At 48.8% G+C, this 14076-nt stretch overlaps 1 protein-coding gene across 1 annotated transcript in view; it reads right to left on the minus strand.

The window, feature by feature from the left end:
* Positions 1-3105: 3105 nt before the first annotated feature.
* The window catches only part of SLC43A3 (solute carrier family 43 member 3), a 17797-nt gene continuing 6826 nt past the window's right edge, over positions 3106-14076 (minus strand). Inside the window, exons 8-14 of the mRNA XM_023507840.1 lie at positions 12891-13030; positions 11882-11943; positions 10409-10582; positions 10091-10210; positions 6099-6285; positions 5379-5502; positions 3106-4090 (exon numbers count right to left, since the gene is read on the minus strand). Of these exons, the coding sequence (XP_023363608.1) occupies positions 3986-4090; positions 5379-5502; positions 6099-6285; positions 10091-10210; positions 10409-10582; positions 11882-11943; positions 12891-13030 (912 nt within the window). The 3' untranslated portion in view covers positions 3106-3985. The remainder of the gene's footprint in view (positions 4091-5378; positions 5503-6098; positions 6286-10090; positions 10211-10408; positions 10583-11881; positions 11944-12890; positions 13031-14076) is intronic.

Raw genomic sequence — 14076 nt, forward strand, 5'->3', positions numbered from 1 at the left:
CCAGACTCTTGGGTCTGTTGACCAGGCTGTGGTCTGGCTCCCTGTCTGGGACCCCTGCACAGGCAGCAAAGGGGAGCAGAAAGGAAGGGGTGTGGGATAAATAAGGTGCAGCATAGCCTTAAATGGGGTGTAAGCAACCATCAAAAATCATACTTTTGGTGACTATTTGATGACTTAGAAAAGCTTATGAGATCATTAAGTTATCACACATGTTGAGTCAGACCATGGGAGGAAACATACCACCTTGTTAACCACAGTTAACCCTGAGTGATGCCATTAACAGCAATGCTTCTTTTTCATGCAGCCCTTTATTTTCCGAAGTTTTGCAGCAACCATGCCTCTCTTACATAAGAATAAATGTAAAAGTGGCCAGGCACAGGGGCTCATGCCTGTAATCCTAGCACTCTGGAAGGCTGAGGTGGGAGGATCCCTCGAGCTCAGGAATTTAATACCAGCCTGAGCAAGAGCAAGACCCTGCCTCTACTAAAAATAGAAAAATGAGCTGGGCGCTGTGGTCCCAGCTACTTCGGAGGCTGAGGCAGGTGGATTGCTTGAGCTCAGGAGTTTGAGGTTGCTGTGAGCTGTGAGCCATAGCACTCTAGCCTGGGCAACAGATTGAGACTCTGTCTCCCCACCCCCTAAAGTAGTGATCCTTCTTTTCCATCCAACTCTTTATTTTCTGATGTGTTTTACAACAACCATACTTCCCTTACATGAGAACACAGGTGAAGGTAACATCTAAATGTCAGCTTAGAAGTCAGACAAACCTGGTTTAAATATCAGCTCCACAGTGCACTACTTGGTGAGCCTAACTTTTCCCTTCTGTAGAATGGGCTGATCATACCCAATTCCCCGGGTGAACCGTCTTAAAGGAGATTGCCACCCAAAGCTCCGATGTCATGCGGTTGGCTGTGCTTCGAGTGGCTGGTATTCTCCTGATGAGGCCCAGCGGGGGCACACTTGCCTCCAGTTCCTTTCTGCTGAGGCCGCCAGCAGGAGAGAAAGGTTGCATTGCAAGCGTCTTGCTGAGCGAAATGAAAACTTGTGAAACTCCTGGGTTTCTTCCTTGCTTCCTCATTTGAGAGAGCAGTTGGTCCCACTTGAGCAGGAAGAGGGCCCTCAGGACAGAAAGAGGAGGCTGTGCTCCCACGGTTTCTCCCTCCCGCCCATCTCCCCTACCGTCTTCTCTGACTTTCAGAATAGAAGTGTTCTCTGCACTTCCTAGGGAATCCAGGCTTTTTTAAAAATAACAGCTTTATTGAGATTTAATTCATATCCCATACGCTTCATTCATTTAAAGTGTAAAATTCGATGATGTTCAGTATATTCAAAAAATTTTCATCAGCTCCAAGAAAACTCCTTACCCATTAGCAGTCACTCCCCATTCCCTTCTCACCCAGGCCTAGCCAACCACTAATCCACTTTCTACCTCTATAGATTGGCGTGTTCTGGGCATTTCCTACATAAATAGAATCATGCTACATGGGGTCTGTTTCATTTTGCATGTTTTGAAGGTTCATCCATGTTGCAGTGTGTATCAGCACTTCTTTTTATTTTCAGATAAGATTCTATCGTATGATACATTTTATATATCCATTTATCGATTGATGGACATTAAGCATCTTTTGGGGTTTTAATGTTATCTGTAATATTAGATGTGATCTGTTCAGTAACTATCACGTGCCAGGCTCTTGACCTAATTTCTAATCACTATAACAGCCCAGGAGGTGTGTCTGTTTCCCCCATGATACTGATTAAGAAACTGAGATGTAGAGAAATGGCCCCACCCAAGGGCATACCAAAGACAGAGCTGGGATTAAAAAGGGTCCTTCCCACTGCACCACATTGAACCTTCCACCCCCAAGTGTTCTGTCTCCCTGCAATTGGGTCTGAAGCTAGAACAAGATTCTACTCAACCAGTGATCATTCATTCAACAACTGTGTGGACGGCAAGCACACATTAGTCAGAGCCAGGGACAGCAGACCTCACCTCCTGGAGTTTGCTGCCCAGGTGAGGAAACGTCACCAGGAAGGGTATGAGCTTCCAGAGTCTCAGACATGGTGGAGAGCCCAAAGAATGAATTTTAGAGGCATTTTGAGCAGGATCTGGCAAACATGGTGAGGAACTGGTACACACACAGACCCAGAGACTAGGAACCAAGGGATGTGTTTGTCCCTGTTGGTGGGAGGTGAGGGGGGTCAGAGAGAAGCTGGGATCATACCTGCTGGGAGCCTTGAAAGTCAGGCTGCATTCTGGGCAGAGGGGAGCCACTGAAAGCTTTCGAGCAGGGAAATGAGATCAAACCCATCCATTTCAACTCTGGTGTCCGTCTTCAGACCCAGGATCCTAGACCCCTAAAAAAGGGAAGATCTGGGCTTCAGACCTGTGCCTCCTCACATGCCCAGGCTGACACGTTGTAGGTGCTCCACAGACATCTGCTGAATGATGGAAGGATGAAAGGATGACAAACCTGCCACCAGTCCCATCCCTTCCCCACCCCCATCCATTCCTAGATTGGTTAATTGGAATAAAACAGCTGGTATGTTCCAGATCCTCCAGGTTGGCCTAACCCACCCACCCTGTCCTCCCTCACCTCTTCCTGCTGTCCTCCCCACCCTGTCCCATGCTCTCAGCCCACCAGGAGGCAGCAATATCTTTACACTTCACAATTGCCCCCAGGGGTAGAAATGATTAACTGTACTTTGCAGGTGGGGAAATTGTGACTCAGATGGTTAAGGGACTCACACAGCTGCTGAGGGGCAGAACTGACACTCCAACTGTGACCTTCTGGTTCCATCTAGTGCCTTTAGCCGGGGATGTGGAGTGAGGGAGGGGAGGGGAGGAAGAGGAGGCAGAGGAAGGGCCTCTTGGGGGAGAGAGTTTCTGAGCCCACGACCCCAAGCCCAGGAGGCAGACCCTAGTCTGAGGGCTCCTGCCCCAGCTCTGGGTGCAGCTGCCACACTAGGACGTGCAGTTAGATCCCCACCACCCCAGATATGTCCATACCCTGGGTGGGTGGGGGAAGAAAGGGACACCCTCAGAACCTCAGGCACACACACACACATACACACCAGCCCCACCGTCTAGAGAGGTGGAAACAGTAGTTGCCTTAGACACAGATGCTTTATTTTTCTATAAATCATTCCCCAAAGAAATTGTTTATAAAAGGCCCAAAGTAAATAACTATCCCCGCTCTTGAAGAGGAAAACATCCCCAAGATGTTTCATCAGAAATCCATCGGTTGGACAAGTCAGCTGGTTCCCGAGGTCCTTGGGGTGGCCTGACTCTATCACTGTTCTTAACCTCTTCTAGGACATTAGCTCCAGAAAGAACCTTCAACTGCAAAACACTCTCATTTTACAGATGGGAAAGTGATGCTCAGATCAGAAAGGGGCTGGGCCAAGGTCATCCCAGCATCTGTGGCAGAGCTGGGATGAGGCCCAGGAATGTGGCCCTCTCACCCCTGTGTCCTCACCCCCAAAGCTCACTGTGAGTTCTCTAACCAAGGCTATGCCTTAGAGGGAAAGCTGGGGCTGCTTCCAGCACCACGTGTAAACACCAGCAGTACCGCTGAGGCCATGACCACCTCACTCTTCATCTGGGAATTTACCTGGAGACAGAGAGTCCAGGCACACCCAGGTTTCAGGGTCAAACAGGCCTGAAACAAGAGTAGGTGGCCTCTTCCTCCTGCCATCACCCCCCTGGGGTCAAGGTCTGCCAAGGCCATGTGCAGGGAGCCGCTCCAGCTTCTACAAGCCTTTGCTATTGGTCTGTATGACATCAATCCACGTAGCTACTGAGATTTTCCTCTTGCTGATCAGAAGTCCTGGCTGGCAGCTAAGTAAGGTTTGCTTTTTTTAATGAGAAAATCAAGCCTATTTAATGCAAGTAAGCTGAGTAGGTAGAATCTAACTGGACTCCTCAAAAGTGGAGAAAGATAAGCAAAAGAAACATCTCCAGGGCTGAAAAGTGAGGGCTTCTGAACTATAAGACAGAGGGAGGATTCTCTTTCTTTGTTCGCCACTCCCGGTACACCAGAAAGGGGTGGACGAATGTTAGAACTGTGGCAAGTACCAGCGTCACATACACCTGCATGGGAGAGAGGAGAGAGTGAGACAAGGACCTGGGACTCTGATCAATGCCCATATCCAACGAGGGGACTAAAATTCACCCAGTTTAGATTCTGCTTTCCACCCACATGCTCTAGTGCCCTCGAGGAAGGACTTCTAGTAATTTTTCACTCTGCCCTGTACGGTGGGTGGGGGAGGAATATTATGCCCATTTCACAGGTGAAGAATCAGAGGCCTGGAAAACATTCAATGACCTGCTCAAAGTCACACGGAAAGCTGACAGCAGCGCCAGCTAGAACATTAGGTCAGGTCACCTGATTATCATAATCAAGTAATTCTTGGTTTTTAAGTTTAGTCTTTTTTTCTCTAAAGGACTAATTTAAACTCCTGTGCTATACTTTGCTGTTTTTTCTTTTTTAAATGAGGCAAACAGAGCTGTGCAGTGGTCAAAACTGAATTCAAAGTCAAAAGCTTTTCTGCTCTTGAGCTGGGTACCTGTGAATACAGAAGTCATGTGACCTTTTAGGTCTTGGTCTCCGCAAGAATCTAGAGAGTCGTGCCCACCTTCTGGGCAGAGCCCATGAGCAGCCCTCTAGGGGTGAGGATGCAGGGTGTCCTGCCCCTTGGGCCAACTGTGGAAACTGGTGGCCCTGGTAACCTTAGGGAAGAGGCCAGGGAGGGCTCTCACTACAGGCAGGAAAAGTCTCTGAAGTCTTAGGTTTATGCTTGAAATTGGGCAAGGATTTTTCATCCTACTCCAGAATATGACTTTTGTTCCCCATAAACACAAAAATATTTTCTCCCCTTGGCGGTGCCAATAGCTCAGTTGGCAGTGCACCAGCCACATACACCTAGGGTGGCAGGTTCGAACCCAGCCCGGGCCTGCTAAGCAACAATGACAATTGCAACCAAAATATAGCTGGGCAGGCACCTATAGTCCCAGCTACTTAGGAGACTGAGGCAAGATAATCGCTTAAGCGCAAGAGTTTGAGGTTGCTGTGATGCCACAGCACTCTACCCAGGGTGACAGATTTGGGTGATTTCTCCCCAAATCTGAGTAACACAGACTCTTTGGGAAGCTGTGCCGTGCCAATCCTGTGGCCTCAGGTAGCCCCAGCACAGGTCTTGGTCCTTCGGTTACCACCTGAGTTTGAGAAGCAAGACCAACTTGTGAGACTGCAGAACTGTCCCTGCAGAGACCACACCCAGGCTGGGGCAGCAGGGTTGGGGCGCCCCCTGCTGGAGTCCTGCTGAGTTGGGTTTGCCGGCACAGACCCAATAGGGATGTCCTTCCCTGCAGTACTCACATAGAAGGGGTCATTGTGGAGGGGTCCTTTGATGAGGGTGAAGATGGGGAACTGCAACAGGGATACAATGGCTGACAGCGCCATCATCAGCCCAAAGAGCTTTCCAAAGTGCTCAGAAGGGAAACTGGGGAGAGAAACAAAGGGGGCTCCAGTGAGCTTCAGGTACTCTCCCTCAAAGCAGGCACCTGGCCTCAGTGGGCCTTTATCAGCCACTTGTTCCCAACTCCCTGTCCTAAGCCTGCCCTTCACCCACCACTCCCACTCAACCCTTTCTTCTTCACCTTTGTACAGACATTTAGACCTCAGAACATAGAGCACGTGTGGAGCTGAGGAACACAGCAGGGATCCAGACACAGGCTGCACCCAGGAGGTCTTAGGAAGCAGACAGACATAAACAGAGCACTGTGTGCCAGATGACAAGGACACCATCAAAGGAACCAAGAATAGAGTACCAAGGGCACAAAAAAGGGAAGATACTTTCCAACTCTCCTCTGGGGAAGCTGGAACGGAAGTGGGCATTGGAGGATAAAGAGAAGTTCACCAGGTAGAACAAAGGCAGAGAGCACAGCAGATCCCCTCCACCAGTTTCCAACTCTGGACAGCACCGTCTCCTCACCTGATCACTTCCAGGCCCAACTCACCTCCCAAATTCTTTCCCTTCCCTTCTTCCCTCTGTCCCAGCATGTTCCCCACTGTGGCTCACACCCCAAGGCCACTTACGCGATGGTGAGGAAGGCAGCATTGCCCCCGTAGAGGAAGGAGCGGCTGATCACTTGCAAGATGAAGGTGAGGTACTGGAGGGGGAGAACAGGGACTGAGGCACAGATGGCGAAGCCAAAGCACAGCAGGGATGTCAGGGCCAGCGAGGGTACTGCAGAGCGGAGGGCCGCTGCCGAGGTGGAAGAGCCTGGTCCAACAGGGAGGAGGAGAGGCTGCTTGGAGAACAAAGCAACCAAAGGCAGGGGCGGGGCCAAGACAGGTGGGAAAATGGGGAGCCACCACCCACCCACCTATCCAGGCAGAAACCTGGGTGTCATCCTTGAGCCCTCTTTCTCCCACAGGCTCCATCTCCAGTCCATCCATAATGTTGATCATTCACCTCCTACGTACCATTCCAATGGTGTGCTCCTCTCCAACCCCACTGACTCTTCCCAGCCACCATTAACTCATTCATAGATGATTGCAACTGGCCTCCTGACAGGCTGCACACCTGCCCCCTCTAGCCTGTAGCCAGGCATTCCTCGCGTAGCATCACTGATTATAGCAAAAGACTGGGAACGATCCAAAGAGCTGTCGGTCGGTAGGGGAATGCTGCCTCAACTCTGCGGCAGCCACATAATGGAGAACCAAGCAGCAGTAAAGGGAATGAGAAGCAATCTCAGGATGGAGTCACACAGACAGCCCTGCAGAACAGCGTGCACAGGGCCTGCCTTTTATCTCAGAAAGGGGGAAATACACACACAACAAAGTGCATTAAAAAAACAAAAACAATTAAAATGGTTACCTAAAGAAGAGAGAAGGAGAGGCCACAATAAACAGAGAAGGAAACTAAACTTCTTTGAATATATCTTTTCTTTCTGTTTTACCTTTGGTAAAATGTAAATATTTGATATGTATATGTGTTGCAAATAAATTTAAATGCAAATGATAGTGGGGGGGGAAACAAGCAAAACCATTCCCCCAAATCAAAAACAAAATAAAGCAAAACCAATGAACATAACTCTATGGCAAGTTGGTAGAGTCTCAAAAACACAGTAATATGACTGGGCATCTCTTATGGGATATATCCTAAGAATGAGAAAGGAGGGGGAGGGAGGCAGGAATGACAACAATAGCATTTAGCCATTGTGTCCTTATAAGTAATATTGATATTGCTAAAACCAGTAATCATATTTAAAATGTTATATGTATGTATAGGCATGCATATATATATATACATATGTATATAGTATTGTTAAGAACCAAGATTTTCAGAGGAAGAGAAGTCAAGGAAATAAACATTTGAATGAAAATCTCTTTTATGTATGAAAAATTACATGCACCTTAACTCCTGCCAAGGCCCAGGAGCAATGAGAAACCCCAATATCCAAACTACAGTCTCTAAATAAAATTTCCCATTAAAAAGCCCCAGGCCAGTTAGATAAATGGCCAATTTCAGTGCTGAGGCAGGAAACATACCCAGGGAAATGGACCTAAACATCTCACTGTGCTAGAAAGTAAGGACACTATCTAAACTAATGGGGTTCTGTCCAAAGGACACAGATAGTGGGTTGGCAAAGACCCCACTGGCCAAAGGAGAGAAAATTTGAGCATCAAGAAGAATCATAAACAGACTGAAAGATACCAAATATACTTCATATGAGACTGTTAAGAAAGAAACAACTGGTAGTCATCCGCGGAGGTCATCAGGGCACTGACTCATTATTCTGAAACTGGTAAATAGAGTGGGAAACCGCATTTATTTCACCACACCAAAACAGCAAGGGAAAGTTTTTTCTGTCTAGAGAAATTCTAGCGATTAATAGCAGAAGATAGAAAGTCCTGGGTGGTGCCTGTGGCTCAAGGAGTAGGGCGCTGGCCCCATATACCAGAGGTGGCGGGTTCAAACCCAGCCCCGACCAAAGACTGCAAGAAAAAGAAAATCCTTCCTTTGCAACCCTAACAAAATAATAGACCTAGGCATTGATCATTTTAATAGCTAGTAAACCCATTAGGAAACTTTATAATAGATAGATGGGATTGACAATGTCTGAACCAATTGATCAGTTTTTTTGTTTGTTTGTTTTGTTTTTTGAGACAGAGCCTCAAGCTGTTGCCCTGGGTAGAGTGCCATGGCATCACAGCTCACAGCAACCTCCAACTCCTGGGCTTAAGCAATTCTCTTGCCTCAGCTTCCCAAGTAGCCGGGACTACAGGTGCCTGCCACAACACCTGGCTATTCTTTGGTTGTAGTTGTCATTGTTTTTTGGCAGGCCCGGACTGGATTTGAACCTGCCAGCTCTGGTGTATGTGGCTGGCACTTTAGCCGCTTGAGCTACAGGCGCCAAGCCCAGTTGATCAGTCTTAACATCATAAGGAGACAACAGATACCAGGGGCTGCTGATGGGAGACCAGAGGAAGCCCACAGCTCCATCTCTGAGCTATTCTTGCCAGACAATAACCAATAAATTGATAGGAGGCTGAGGCAGAAGGATTGCTTGAGGCCATGAGTTTGAGACTAGTCCAGGCAACTTAGTGGCATGCTAAGTCAAAAAAAAAAAAAAAAAGATTAAACTGAGTTTCCTCCAAGCCTCTAATCCACGTGTTTTACAGAATAACCAAAGCAGCATATTGAAGTGACACCAAAAGAAAAGAAAAGTCAAATACAAAATGTGGGAGATTTGACAGAAGAGATGACCAGTTCCTTCAACAAATCAACCAAATGTTCCATATGAACCATGTATGAATCCTAATCTGCACAAACCAATTGTAAAAAGATGTACTTAGATAATTAGAAGGATTTTTTTTTTCTGAGACATAGTCTCTCTCTATCCCCCTCCATAGACTGCTGTGGAGTAATCAGAGCTCACAGCAATCTCAAACATCTGGGTTCAAGGTATCCCCTTGCCTCAGCCTCCCCAGTAGTTGGGGCTACAGGCACTCGCCACAATGCCAAGCTCTTTCTAAAGAGGGGGTCCTCTCTTGCTCAGGTTGGTCTCAAACTCATGAGCTCAAGCAATCCACTTGCCTCAGCCTCCCAAAGTGCTAGGATTACAGGCATGAGCCACCGCACCCAGCCAGTTAGGAGGACATGAACAGTGACTGCATATTGGACAATATGAAGAAATTGTTTTTGTTTTTGTTTTTAGTGGTAATACCATGGTGATGTTCAAGTAAAAGAGGCCTCTGTTAAAGACACATACTGAAGTATTCACAGGAGAAATGATGCAAGATCTGCAATTTGCTCTGCAGTCCTCTGCCAGGGGTGTGAGGAACAATGAGGACAGGGAGTAGAGGGGGCACAGCAGACACAAGCAGGCAGGAGGCAGTCTCCACGTTTGTTCCTCCAGACGCCCCAGGGTAAGACACCTCAGCGCTGCTCCCTTTCCCAGTCAGGTCCCGGATCACGTCCAAACTCTGTGGCATTGGAAGCAGCCTCACCCCCTTACCTCTCTCTCCTGCCTCTTCCCTACCCCTCCTGGAGCACTCTGTGACCTGGCCAGCCTGAACCACCTGCCCAGACCCCTCAAATTCCCGTGTTTCATTCTCCCCCTCATTACCCTGACCCCACTTTTTTCCTGGGCCACTTTCCCAGGCTCCACCCCTCTCTCTCCTCACTTCTCACTCATCCTTCAGGTTGTGGCTAAGAGCCACTTCCTCCAGGAAGGCTTCCCTGAGACGGCCCGTCCTCACCCAGAACGGGTCCCCTTCTTTGTGTCCCCATGGCCCACTGCAGGTTGACTTCATGAACGGTAATGGCCTGACAGCCCGCCTTTCTCCATCCTCTGGCCTGAGAACAGCTTGAGCAAAAGGGCATTTCTGTCTGGCGCGCTGTTGAATTCTGCTGTCTGGCACTATGGCTAGTGCATAAGTGTCACTTGGTGACTAGTGTTTGAATGAATGAATGAGTGAGTACAAGTGGAAAGGGTTGAGAACACAAGTAAAGGTGGGCATGGGGATAAATATCTGTCTGTTCCCTCTGTCTCCGACCCCCACCCCCACCCCCGTCTCACCTGTCTCTCTCTCTTCCTTCTGGTACTTCTGTTTAAGCCTGTCCATGAGCAGGCCATTCCAGGGGGCACACAGCACTCCGAAGAACTGAGTGATGGCAAAGGCATTTGTGTAGGCACTGACTGCAGGGGGCAGAGAAGGGGAGGGTGGTGAGAAAGCCCCAGGGCCACCTTCCAGGAGAGGACTCTCCCATCCTGTGGGTGTCCTGCCCACCCCCCTCTTTCCCCTTCAGAGCCTCCCCTGGAGTCCACGGCTCTGGCCCAGGCTCCACTCAGAACCTGAGAGGGGCAGACAGGCTGCCTCTCAGCCCAGCCACATACCTGTTACCCTGTCCCCCTGGGCCAAGTTGGTCAGCACAGAGTTGAGAGTGCCGATGAAGAGGTAGTGCCACAGCTGAATCACAGACAGCCACACCAGGTGCCAGGCGAAGCGCCAAGAGAAGGCGTACCTCCAGAAAGAGCTAGGCTCCTGCTTCTCCCCTGCTCCCGCCATCTCTGATGGGGAAAGGACCCCGGCATGAATTACAAGGAGAGTGGAGGGGCAGGATAGGCCACAGCACAGAGGCCTTCACAGGTCAAGCCCTCCTTCCACCTTGTCTCCCAGAGCCAGCACCTCCCCACCCCCCTGCTTTGTCATCCTGGCCCTACCACCTTGAATGACCCTCTGTTCTCCGTCTATTGAAATCCGATCTGTCTGTCACAGCCTGGTCAATGACACTTCTTGCAGAAACACCTTCCTGATCTTTCTCAGCCAGAATGATGAAAAGAATGACAAGGAGAGGGCAAAGTCAGAGGTGAGATGGGGATGACCGGTGGGCAGCTACTGCTCTGGCTGGCTCCTCACCCCTCCCTTTCTTTTGCTACCAGCACTCTGAGTGTCCTCAGGAATTCACCCCCTGCCCTATTCCCAGTGGTGCACATGGGACTGTGGATTAACTGTTCTGTTCCCCACCTAGGGTTGACCAATTAGATCATTGTCTCTAAAGAGGCAGGTTGGCCACGATTTTAGACCGGGAGACCCCCTAGGTATCCTGCTCCTAACCCTTCCCAGAGCCTAGCAAGTTCAATCTCCCCCCTTGATTTTGTAAGTTTCCCAGAATCCCATTCTTACTTAAAAAAAAAAAAGTCCTATTGTGTATATTTAGGGTAAACAACATGATACCATGGGATCCATATAGAGAGTAGGACGGTTACTATAGTGAAGCAAATTAACATACCTTGTTTTTGTAGCAAGAGCAGTTAAAATCTACTCATTTAGTAAAAGTCCCAAATACAAGGCAATTTTACTAACTACAGTCCTCAGAAGCATTCTCCCTCGTATCTGCTGCTTTGTACTCTTTGACCTAACTCTCCCAGCTTCTCCCCTCCCCCGGCCAATCTTATTTAGACTGTAGCCAGCTGCTGCGGTTTGTTATGTTTGTAACCAAAGACCCAAAACAGATAGAGGAAGGAAAGGAGGCAGAGTTGGGACAATGACAGAGGGCAGACTCAGGAGACTGACAGAAATGGGGACAGTTAAACCAGACTGAATGCAATGGCATCATGGAAGAGGGCACGGGGGGAGGGGGGAGGCAAGTCATGGCAGGCAGACAGACTGCAGGGGTGGGGTGGGGTGGGTCAAGAAAGAGAGACCAGAAAAAAGACAAGAACAGAAAAGAGGCTGTTCCTGAACCCGCTATAAAGCGTGGGGGCTGAGAGGATCCTTTAAAGTCTTTTCTCTGCCTGACCTTTCCTGATCCTAGTCCCTGGAGGCCTGGGTTCTGAAGGAGAGACGGGCTGCCCAGCAGGACTCACCCTCCTCTGTCTGGGGCTCCCCGTCTTCCTTCTTCTCTTCCTTTGCATTCCCAGAGCACAGGCTATGGAAACAAAAGCCCCACCAGTGAGGCCAAGGACTGTGAGCTGAACCTGAGGGTCAGACTGGAGGGAATGGTGGGCTGGATCCTGAATTTCACATTTTGGAAACACCTTTTAACCACCCCGATGTCCAGGTTATAGTCCAGACCAATGAAATCAGAATGTCTGGGGGTGAGAGCCAGACTTTCTTTTGTTCATTTTTCTTTAAGATCTCCGAGTGATTCTAACATGCAGCAAAGTCTGGGAACCGCCGGGGGCGTGGAAAGAGGACAGGCCTGGGTTCAAATCCCAGCTCTGTCTCTTCTCACCAGCAGAACCATGGCTCAGACTTAACACAAACAGTAAGCCAGCAGCAAATGAATGCCCTCTTGCTAGTCCTTGTGGGGGGTCCTTTCTTCACCCTCTCTGTATCTCCACTCTCTGTAGTGGGATCTTGCAGCTCTGTTTCCCTGTGTCCTATATCTAGGCTGGCCTTGTGAACTGCTTCAGCCAAGAGAACGCAGAAGTGATGTGCTAATTCCAAGCCTACACCTCAATAAACCTTGTGCATTTTCTGCACTTTCTCTTGGAACCCTGGAACCATTGTGTGTTCAAACCCATGCCAGCCTGTTGGAGGGTGAGACCCACGTGACCCAGCCATCCCCCATCCCAGGCCAGCTGGCCCCCAGCTGACCTGCCCAATGATCAGAAGTATGAGCAAGCCCCATCAGCATCCTCCAAGTCTGGCCCTGATCAGTAGAACTAACCAGCCACCCACTGACTTGTGAGAAATAATAAATGCTTAGTGTTTTAGCCATTGAGTGTTGGGATAATTTGTCATGCAGCAATGGCTAACTGATACAGCCTGGCTCCTGTCCCCCACCCCTGTGGCAGGTGTGCTCTGCCCTGTCATCCCAGCCTATGTCAGAAAAGGGGCTTTGGCCCAGAATTGCCAGACCACAGTCCTTACCCATAGCTGTAGTTGGGGGGCAGTGGGAAGGGGATGTGCCCTCGGGGCATCAGGAACAAAGTCCGGGCCACATGCCACGTACTGCAGACTGAGAGGAAGATGAAGGAGGCCCTGAGGCTGATGCCTCGTTCGTAGAGAAGCTGCAGAAGGAGGAAGAAAGAGTCAGCATGATGCTCATACAGGAGCCCAAAGATGGAAGCAATCCAAGCACTCGTCAATGGATGAATGGCTAAAGACGATGTGTTATGTACATTCAGTGGAATATTCTCCAGCCTTAAGGAAATTATGCCTCATGCTACAACTTGGATGAACCATCAGAACACTATGCTGAGTGAAATGAGCTGGTGATGAAAGGGCGAGTATGGTATTATTCCACTCACAGGAAGTACCAGAGTAGTCAGATTCATAGAGATAGAAAACAGAGTGGTGTTTGCCAGGGGCGGGGGTGGGAGGAATGAGGAGCTAGTGTTTAATGGGTTCAGAGTTCCAATCTTATTATTATTATTATTTTGAGACAGAGTCTCACTATGTCACCCTGGGTAGAATGCTGTTCTACCCACTGAGCTAGGGGTGCCACCCAGAGACCCAACCTTATAAGATGAAAAGAGTTCTAGATGGGCAGTGCCCATAGCTCAGAGGTTACAGTGCTGGCCACATACACCAAGGCTAGTGAGTTCAAACCCAGCCTGGGCCTGCTAAACAACGACAACTACAACCAAAATATAGCTGGGCGTTGTGGCAGGTGCCTGTAGTCCTAGCTACTTGGGAGGTTGAGGCCAGAGAATTGCTTAAGTCCAAGAGTTTGAGGTCGCGGTGTGCTGCGACACCACAGCACTCTACCCAGGGTGACATAATGAGACTCTGTCTCTAAAAAAATAAGGAAAGAAAAGAGTTCTAGAGACGGACGGTGCTGATGGTTGCACAACAATGTGAACGTACTTAATACCACTGAACTGTACACTTGAAAATTGTTAAGACCTCAAAATAGCTAGAAGAATGGACTTGAAATGTTCCCAACACATAGAAATGATAAATGCTCAGGGTGATGGACACCCCAAATGCTCTGACTTGAGCATTACTCATTCTGTGCACACAACAAAAAATCATGCGTACTCCATAAATATGTACAAACACCATGTATCAATAAAAAAGTGGCTAAGATGGTAGGTTTTTTTTTTTTTTTTTT

The sequence above is a fragment of the Otolemur garnettii genome, unplaced genomic scaffold, assembly GCF_000181295.1.
Source record: "Otolemur garnettii isolate 467f Iridium unplaced genomic scaffold, OtoGar3 scaffold00209, whole genome shotgun sequence".
Taxonomy (NCBI): Eukaryota; Metazoa; Chordata; class Mammalia; order Primates; family Galagidae; genus Otolemur; species Otolemur garnettii.